This window comes from Saccostrea cucullata, unplaced genomic scaffold, assembly GCF_032062105.1.
Source record: "Saccostrea cucullata isolate Sc308-1 unplaced genomic scaffold, CSIRO_AGI_Scuc_v1 ctg2518, whole genome shotgun sequence".
Classification (NCBI taxonomy): domain Eukaryota; kingdom Metazoa; phylum Mollusca; class Bivalvia; order Ostreida; family Ostreidae; genus Saccostrea; species Saccostrea cuccullata.
In genome coordinates this window covers 45,564-56,460 of record NW_026924945.1, presented here as the reverse complement: position 1 = coordinate 56,460, position 10,897 = coordinate 45,564, and the positions used below count along the sequence as shown (strand labels likewise).

Here is a 10,897-nt window from a genome sequence, read left to right as displayed (position 1 = left end):
CAAACAACGATATTCAGAAACAATAGTTTGTAAAATATTACATACTGAAGCAAAATATACAACCTAACGAAAGAACCTTACTCAACTTATTTATTCCATAATTTTCAAGCATCTTTTCTACCTTGATTGTTTTGAGAGATAACTGCTAAAAATAAATTTTATCAATTTTTATGGCCAAGAAGAAAGGTATTGTAAACCTTTTTCTTTTTTACACTAGATACGTCTCAACCAACAAACTATGCCATCTAAATTTATTTTTAATGAGCAATGCACAGACACCTTAGTCCGAAAACAGATGGTATTTTTACGGAAAATGTATCTTTTTGGAACATTTTCCTGGATTTTTTAGAAGCGATTTTTATATTTTACGTGCCAGAAAAACGTTTTCCTGGCATGTAAAATATAAAAATCGTAAAAAAGCCAGGAAAATGTCAGATTTTTCGAACTAAGACATCTGGATTTTTATCAATGAGCGAACAATGCTGCCCCATATATCTATTTATGAAAATCCAGGTGCTGGGGGTAACACGAATCACCGGAATGCCCTATAATCACCAAAATGCCCTAAAAATCACCGAAATGCCCAACAAAACCACCGAAATGCCCTTACATATGTTTTTACATTATGTTTTTCATAAAAATTAATGCTTCTTTTTTTCAGTAAAGCATGACTGACGGTAAAATTAATTATTTTCATGTTTTGTGCTTGAAGCGTATCGTACTTCAAAGGGCGATAACTCGTATTTGGTGATGACCTTCTACGAAGTGAAGTCTACAATGTTTAAAATCTAAGAAATAATAATGTCTTGTGATATTTCTCGGAGAAAATTAGATGACAAATGATAACTATGATATAAGAAAAAATTGTGACTTTCTTCTTTCTTCCTTTTCTTCCAACTTTTTGCATTGTGAACCAAGTTGTACCATTTATTCGCCTGCAGACGCCTGTTGGGGGGAAATAGGCCTAGCGTTAAAATATATATACCTGCCATTATTCATTTAGTAAATTTATCTTTTATTGTATATATTTACTTTTACAGACCATAAAGTTAACGTTTTACCAAGCAAAACGAGAGAGGGGGTACCGGTACACCAAATTCCCGTGATAATTTACGACCCCGATGTAAGAATTTCAAAAGACAAATGCAGTCATAAAATGAAAAAAAAAAAAGGTTTTAAACTTTGTACTTCGTTAAGGCTATGTAAATATTACTATTTCTATTAATGATTTTTTATTCTGTTACTTGATTAGATACATAGTCAGTCAGGTCAAACATTGTACAGAACATTTCTCTTGTAAATTAGCAAATCTTTCCAAAGTAGCAATTGTTTCATAAAACGATGAAGGTGTATTCAACCAATTCAACAATTTAAAAAAAAAAAAAATATACACTAAAATTGTCAAATTTTACTATTTCTATTGAATCAAATGTAGTTCATTATCCCAGGATACCCATTTCAGTGTTTGTATAGCGCACGTGCGTAATTTCGATCACTGATTGTGATGTACCTGATTATGTAATATGACATAATACTACACATCTGTCAATAGATCAATTACTTAATTAATCCCAGTGAGATTAGCTGTTCGTGTATACACAGTAAACATAATTTCAGATATCCATTTGCTTCAGTGAGACGAATTAAACATAATAAATCAAATTAATTTTGTCTTCATTTTATAATCATTAATACTAGTAAAAAAAAAATATGAAACTTAAAAAAAAAAATGTTATTTTATAAAACACAAAAACGAAACAAAACTATAATTTTGATAAATTTTGTTATTTTCTTTAAACATTTCTTTGCTAGTTACCAGAGGATCCAATATTCTTTAGGATTCTTTCATACAAATTGAATAGAATTCCAAAAAGACAATCACAGTATTCAAGCATTGATTCTATTTTACGCAGCTGTTACTATACTGATGAGAAGTTAGAGATCCAATCAAACTTTTAATGATAAGATTTTAGAAAATTGTTGCATTAATAATCCCATTTTCATATCAGATAACAATGAAATTTTACTAAATTCATTCATGGTAAATATTTTTTTAAACTATTAAAACGTAAAAAGATCTTTCTATTTGCTTTAAAACTTAATATAAAGATAGGACTTTCCAGTAAAATTACACTAGTGTACTCCGTTTTTAGAAATCAAGAATATACGTACCTATATAATATTACAAACAAAATTTTAATTGATGTGAAAAATATGACTCATTGTTTAGAATATATTTAAATAAGGAAAAAAGGAAAAAATTAAAATTATAGCACGTGTCATTACTCAGTGAGAGTTATCTTTCTTAGGTACTATAACATGCACAATCTTCTGTTCAAATAAAAATGCTTACGCTAAAATTATGAAATTTTTGTTCGGTATCTAGGCTCTAGAACAGTTAAAGTCATCAATATTTATTAATTTTTTGTTTATATATAACAAAATAAGGGGCATTTCGGCGGCATTTCGGTGATTTCTTGGGGCATTTCGGTGATTACTGGGCATTCCAGTGATTCATAGTACCGAGGTGCCTGTAGAATAGTTAATGTCACATTTAGCTGAAGAGCAGAAGCACCCCACAATTTAAGTGTCTATTGATCTAGCTATATAGCTTTTAAAATCCTTTTATGTGGTAAAAATATACATTATCTATTCTAAGGCCAAAAGAAAATATACTCTTGTTTCCTGTCCCCTGACCAAAAAAAAAAAAAAAAAAATAGGGTAGGTACTAAGGTAGGGAAAAAAATTATATGAGAAAAAATGTTATTTTCAGAACTCAATGAATGCAGAACAAAGCATGTAATAACAAGAAAGAGTATGTCAACAGTTTACAAAGCAAGTTTGTTAATAAAGATTTATAAAGTAAAGGTATCCTGTACACTTGTGATGTATTATTTCTGTAAATATTGTTGGTCGACTTTAATATTTCAGGAAAATAGCCCCCCAAAAAAATGAAAATGTAAAAAAAAAAATTTAGGGTCGGAGGGTAAATTGTAGGGTAGGGGTCGAGTGACAGGAAACAAGAGTATATATTTTTTTGGCCTAATTCTTGTTACCACAGGCACATTCACTTGTTTCGTATAAGGTGTAATTACTGGGCACCCATACTTATTTTTAATCACAAGGTACATTACTCAATTTCAGGTACCCCTGCTTCAATCTCGCATTTTGTCAATATATCAGTCATTAACTTATTTTAAAATGATATCCTTTGCTTGTAGAGACTTTTTCTTGTCAATTGTTTCAGAAGTCTCTGGTTGAGCTTCTTTATTGTTAACCACTCATTTATTCCTCAAAAATCACCTCAATATAGTTTTATCCTACATTTATATCCCCCTAATCTTGGATAAAACCAGAGACCTCTGAGTATTCCATTCCAAGGTCTCTGGTTTTATCTTTCATCAAAAACCCTAACCAGAAATTGATGTATCTCATCCAATGTCTTGTTTTGTATTGAGGTGATTTTTTAGGAAAAAAATGTTCAGAACATAGTTGGATGTCACACTAGTTTGAAACTCTTCCTTCAGTGGCAAAAAATTCATTGTAATTTTTCATTGGCTTTCTGAGTTTCAAAATGCTTAGAAAATGATAAAGCTTTGATATTTCAAACATATTTTCTATCAAGTCAAAGTTCATCCATTTTAAAGACCAAAACTAAGATATGAACATGCTCCTCCTTAACAGACTGAGATCATGCATTGTGCACTTTAATTGATAGAACTGCCATTTTATTTTGCAGAATGTGACTTTACAAAGGACAACAGAAAAGGTAAGGAAAATGTTTGAACCAGATGTTACTAGGAAATTTTTAGTCTTCAATAACATGATTATTAACTCTTTCTTGGGAAGCATTTAAATAAAAATCTTAGAAATTTGAATGAGGTATATACTGTAAATGTACATGTATTATATTTAGCGTGTACGATATTTGGCGGAAATTGACTTTTGAATAAGTTAGCATAGATTTGATTTAGCGCATTTCTTCTTATCTATGTCTTTTAGTTTACGTGCAGGACATTTAGCTATGTAATTGATTTAGTGGTTGTTGCGATCCGCCAAAGCCGCTAAAAAGAATATACAGCCAAATGTAATACGTTTACAGTATACCGGGTATTTGCATGTAAAAAGAAAGACCAAGAGATTTTTCACAACTCTAAAAAGTGATTGAGACATCCAGAGGTTTATAAATTTTGAAATGTAAAATGACTTCTTTCTGTGTATTTTAGAATGGAGTATAACACCCATACTCTAAACAGAGTCAGACACTACTTGAAGAATGCAGACATTCAGGCATTGGACAGAAATGATGAGTTACCAGAGGGTTATTCTCGGTTCTTCACTGTTCCCATTACTCCCAAAGATTCCTACAATGAGGTGTACACTGGAATCATCATAGCCAATGGGTAAGACATCAAGATTGTTACCACAGTGCTCCTGTGTACAAAACTTGGCGCTGATTATCTAAGCTTTTAAATTTTATCGATATTGCATAACCTTGTTAAGAAAATACTTGAAAACATGTAATTTGCTTGTGTTATCTTTTTGATATATCTTTTAAGAAAAAAAAGAGATTTCTGATACAACTTGAATTAAATTCCATGATCTTTTAGAGACTATGCAAAGAACAAAGTAGAACTCAAAAGGATTGGAGTAACTCATGTCGTAAATTGTGCCAAAGGTCTGAAGTATGGTCAGTTTGATACAAGTCCTTCTTACTTCAAAGATGTTGGCATACGGTTTCTTGGAATACAGGCTAATGATGTAATCACATTTGATATGTCCAAACATTTTGAGAAAGCTGCAAACTTTATAGATGAGGCCCTAGCCAAAGGGGGTAAGAAGATTGTATTTATAACAAGTACATGTACCTGGCTAAAATTCTTAAATATTTTCATTCAGTCATTTGATATCTGTAACATTTAAAGCTTCTTTCCAGAAATTAAACTTATCTTTAGTTCACTTCAACACAGCTGGGGGAAGCTTATGTAATACCCTTAGAGCTTAGGGTCATTATCCCTGGCTCAGATTTGGGGAGGATCAAGTTTTCTTTTCAAATACTTCTTAGCTGATGTACCCTCCCAGATTTTTTTCTTCTATAAAAAATTATCTAGAATCCACGTTCATTGTTACTATACTTGTATAATATTTTAAGAAAAAATGCATGTCTTTGCAGGCAAAGTGTTTGTGCACTGTAATAAAGGTATTAGTCGCTCGGCCTCCATTGTCCTGGCTTTTCTAATGATAAAGCGAGGGATGAATTTTATGACAGCCGTTAGAACTGTGAGATCTAAGAGAGAAGTCCTGCCAAATGATGGATTCCTGAAACAGCTAGCCATACTTAATTATACACTGTATGAAGCTCACAATGAGTATTAGATTTTACCATTCTCCACATGTGTTTGATTTTATAGCTTTAATTTTTGAGAATTTTATACAATGAATTTGTCATGAATATTTGGTTGACCAGTCACAAACAATTTTTTTTATACATACAAGTACTTTGTTTATATGATCTTTAGTCAGTAGGTGATTGATTATATTTGACTGTAATTTTTGTGACATTTTTAAATTTTATTTTGTGCCAAGTGTATTGTGCCATATGCACAAATTATCTTCTTTTTTTTAACAATCATTCATTCACAGTGACTCATATTTGCATACTTAAGTAACAAAGATGGTAGGCATTTACTCTCAAATGTTAATTCCTTATGCATGTAACTGCATGTAGAAATGCTAGGAATGAAAGTTATAACATTATGACCATATGGTTTTTGGTGCCCTTTCATGACTAGTCTGTCCACTAACCTGTCTATCCATCTATCTATCCTACAGTGGAAGTCAAAAGTATATTTTATATTGTTCAAAAATATTTTTCTCTCCCTTTACTCCATTATACTTCATCCACAGAGTGTTTTTGCTAAAGAATGTCTAATTGCTAAGTTTAAGATATAAGGTATAAGATCACATGCATATATGTGCCTAAGTAAAATCTTTGTCTGGAGCATAATTTTTCTCTTATGTTAGTCAAATCTGGCTACAGAGGCGGAGCTTCAATCACACAAGGTGCCTTTAAAATGGGTAAAAATGGTGACTAATTTAACCAGTAGGCATCTGGATATGTTTTGGCCCACATAACAAGTTATAAACAAGTAAAATACATTCTGTGATTCAAGTGGCTTTAATCTGCCATTTTCTCAACAAAATATGTATTTTCTATTAAATAAAATATTATTTACAGATATTCTAAGCCAATATATTGGAATTAATGTCTTCTTCTTAATATATTTTCTGTACATTAAAATTAACACTGCCGTATATTTGTATGCAAGTACATCGGAGGGTAATGTGGGGGGTCATAAATCGATCTAAAGGGCATATTATGGATCAAAGTAAGCTTTTACATTTCAACTAGATAAAGGTATCTGAAAAGTGCTGCGATCCTGATGAAATCTTAAAAACAATTTACAATATTTCATGCCGCTGACCAGCAAAAAATATAGCAAACAATAATTTTAACAATTTGCAGAATTTAGATCGCAACACTTTTTAGAAACTACAAAATGCGTTGAAAATATTTATATACTAAACTTGGAAATTTATCTTGGTTATGCCCTTGCACTGGTGACATTTATATGTATCATCAATACTTCAAGTCAATGTGCTAAAATCGCTTGACATCACGTGACTAGTCTAAATATAAAATATAATCGTCCTTGTATTATTAATCATAATTACAATTATCCGATATAAATAATGTACTAAAAATAATCGCCATCCCGATTACGAATACATTTTTAAATACAAAAATTAGTCGATATTTCCATTGCGCACCTTAACTGTACTGCGTAAAAGATTCTGTATTCAAGCTGGCTTTAATCTGCCAGATTATATCTTTTTTTCAGATTGAAGCCTTATATATGGAATTATTTGACGTGTTAAGGAAAAATATCATCATAAATATTATTATCTTGATAAAGATAAATGACACAAATTTTACTTTTGTATCAAAAATTATTTTGAAGTGTTGTATTGTTTGAAACATTTATACATGTATCAATATATGCTTATTCATATCTGTGATGTACTTTCTCAGGTTCTCGTATTCTTCTACTGACATAAGAATACTGGCAATGCAATGTGATTGTCTTTTTACTTTCTTTTTTATTTTAACCTTGCAATACTGGTAAATAATTTGAGAAGATAATATAATGAAACAAGATATTATGCTTTTATTATTTTATGTTTGTTTGCATCTGAACAATAATCACAAACTATGAATTGCAGGATGTTTTTGATTGATTGAGACACACCCATGCAATTCACAAAGAAAACTTAATCCTAAATATTTATGAAACAGTGGAAAATTTTGTCATCTGTCAAAGAAAAATATGGAAACTAAAATGCAGTAAATTCTTAGTAAAAAGACAACAATTCACCAGTATTGTCAGTGATGTGTGCCCGATTAACAAATTGAAAACACCCCATGAAATGTAAGCAATAACAACCTGTTTCCATATTTACCAATACAGATGTTTGACATTCTTTCATTGAATTTTTAGAATTTTCTTGTAAATTTATCTCATTTGAACTTCAGTTATTTCTTGAAAATAAAAACAGATTTTAAGGTCAAGATCTAGTAAATGAAGGGTGCCTACAGATTTATCAAATTCAAGAAATGAATTCCTTTAATGATGCTTAATAACTTTAGCTTGGTCAAAAAATGTGTTTCGGGGCATAATTTGTAGGAAAATAAGATGAAAAACCATATTTTAAACTGTCATTTTCAATGAAAAATTAACAAAATTAGTCATGAATATGGGAGTTTTTTCCATATCACACAAACAAAATATATCCAGATTGCCTACAGTCTTTCAGAAAACGGTAATTTGTATGTTCTTGGTCTCTTCTTTTAAATAATGTTAAATTGAATATAGGTATCCGGACTACTTTTCAGGTTATTTCAAATTGAATTCCATGAAAATACTTTATTTTCTACATAATTCTATTAGAGCCGTAAAGTACGGGAAAAAGAAAGTTGAAAGTGATTATGACGTCATAATGGATCTAGCACCAAAAAGTTAGTCTAAAGTTATTTACTAGATCTTGACCTTAAAATTGTTACAAAACCACAATGCAACTCTGCCCAGGCCCCTTTGAAGTGATCTTTGGGTGTTCTAGGAACAATTTTAAAGTTCCATGTATATAATTTTTTTTATTTTCCAACATGATTTTATTTTTGAAAATCCAAATATTTGCTTTAATGGAAAAAAAAATCTGTGATATGTATAATTATATAATTAAACTCCATGTTGTTATGGAACAATTATAGAGAGATATTTTTCATGTAATCATTACATGTTTACTATAAATTGTATTATATGATAATATATGTATTATACAAACTTGTGATAGATATATTTTACTTATTTTAGGAATTGGACATACATATTTTATGCATTACCATATTAAAATGTTTTAACCAATTTGAAATGATTTGTAACAGTACAAAATGTATATGAAAAGTACATGAAGTGAACTTGATTTTATGATTTATGTGAGTCTATCTGATTGAAGTTTGTTTGTTGTAATTCATATATCCATCTGTAATTTTTGAGTTCTTCAGAACCACTTGTCAAAATTGCACCAATTCATACTAGGCATAAGTACAGGTCAGGTTATTGATTAATTAAAGGGTTTTTGTTGTCATTGTTACAAAAATAGAGAAAAGAGTTGGATTTTTAAGTTTTGAGAACCACTTGGCCCTAAAATATATAAATTATTTCTATAGTTTTTTTTATTGGTATTTTTGGCTCACCTGAGCTTTTCTGATCACATTTTGTCTGTAGTCCCTTTCACATTTTCAACTTCTTCTCCAGAACCTCTTTTCTCCAGAGCCAATTTTTGCCACAAAACAAATCATTGTAGGACGGAGCCTCAAGGGACAATCAAATTTTACATAGAAACATATAGGAAAAATCTTCAAAGATCTTCTCAAGAACAGCAAAACAATGACTGGTAATATTTATATGGAAGCATTTGATTTTCAGGTAGACTACTAAGTGTAGATTCAAGTTTGTTCTAATCATGACCCCCGAGGGTAGGGTGGAGCCAGAAGGGACAATCAAAATTTTATACATAATTAGGAATATATAGGGAAAATCTTTTTATCTGGAAGCATCCTCAGGAAGTTTAAATTTAATTTTTTTTTGTTTTGTTTTTTGTTTAGGGGGTGGGGTGTAAGTTTAAAAGTACTTAATGAAGGGTAGGAAAGCTACAGATAGTCGAAGAAATATGCAAGCATTCTCATAGTTAGTCTAGATACAGAAATGTTCAAATCATAATCTCTCCCCTTTATTGGTATGTTATGACCCCTTATGGATTTTTAACTTTTCAATACTGAACTGACTTCTGCGCAGGTGAGCCATGTGGCCCATGGGTCTCTGAAATCAGGTCAGCTATTCTCAAACGATGTTTATTCAGTGTAAATGACAGGTAATTTGTGTGTTTTGTTGATATATTGTTCATAATTGATTTATTTTAAGCAATAAAAAAAATAAATATTTAAAACAAAATGTTGTTCTGAAAAAATCCGGAAATTCGAGGTATAGTCATGGTTCTTGTTTTTATAAAACATATTGATGACCCAGATTGATCCCAGGGTGCATTTTGGCCTGAACGGGTATCTGCACGTAAACAGTAGCACCTGTATATTATCAGTAGAGGGGGAGACATAGAGGTATACCAATAAATGTCTGCCTAACCGATCCCCAATTAGCACAACAAATTTGCAACAAGGCCATTTACAGCTGGATACGATGCACGAGGTATCTATGTCGGCTGTAACGAGCGACGCTAAGGTAAAAACATGGCCGATATCCATATGACACACTGCAACGAAAACATGTGAAATATTGTTTAGAAGGGGCAACTGCAAATTTTGACTATATTTTATCATGCTGTTTTAATTCGGCGATAATTTACTGCTTTTGAATATCCATATCGATGTTATGAACGTTGCAAGTCGAAGGGCAAAAGCAAACGGATAATTGATTGTGGAAGATAGCTGGCAGAGTTCCAAAGCTGCACGACAAAGACTTTGTCAAAGATGTCTCACAGGAAAAAAGAATCGTCAAAGAAGTCGTCCAGGGTACTGGCCAATCGATACGAAATTGTCAAGAAACTTGGAAAGGGCAACTTTGGCACAGCTTATCTATGCAAGGATCTGAGATCCAAAATCCCAGACACAGAAGAATATGATTTGTATGTATATTTTAATTTCATGCCTTTCTGAATTGCAAATTTCATGTACTTAGATGTAATGAGAAACACAGGGTATTTGGGGGCTTTTCAAGTTTCAGTACTTGCAATAAGCATTCCTTATTAAGTGTTAGTACTTAATCCAGAATTTTTATTTATAACATAGTCTGAAAAATGTGAATTTTTATCATAGAATGATTACTAACTTGGTGAAATGTCCATTAAATTAACTAGCAGTGACATTGCATTACTTATGGGTGTTGAAGCTACGAAAGAATTTTTTTTGAATCATTGATGTGCACTGTCAAATTTTCTCTTGGCCCGTTGTTGCCTTTATAGCTTGCAGTGTCAAGTGCTGCATACTGTGTTTGCTAATTCAAAAAGGATGTTCACTAGTTTTTGAATTTAACGAGGCCCGATCTAGTTGAAAATTACGAAAACGGAATGATAAAAATTTTTAATTTTTGGAAATATTTTTGTATGTATTGTGCTTAGAAAAATTAGAATGAAATTTTGGTACCTTGCCTTTATTGTAGTAAAATGGGGGCACGGTCAAGATATGGACCATTTTTCGTGTTTTTATACACAATTACATAGTAAAATTCTCAAATAAACAAAGAAATTGAAAATTAAAAAAAAA

General features: G+C 31.1%; 1 protein-coding gene across 1 annotated transcript; it reads left to right on the top strand.

Annotated features, from left to right (window-relative positions):
* The first annotated feature begins 107 nt into the window (after positions 1–107).
* LOC134267668 (dual specificity protein phosphatase 3-like) lies at positions 108–6,030 on the top strand. Its single transcript, XM_062749880.1, has 5 exons — positions 108–186; positions 3,740–3,769; positions 4,227–4,403; positions 4,611–4,834; positions 5,174–6,030. Exons 3-5 carry the CDS (start codon positions 4,228–4,230, stop codon positions 5,374–5,376), a joined length of 603 nt encoding a protein of 200 aa, XP_062605864.1. The 5' UTR covers positions 108–186; positions 3,740–3,769; position 4,227; the 3' UTR covers positions 5,377–6,030.
* Positions 6,031–10,897: the final 4,867 nt, after the last annotated feature.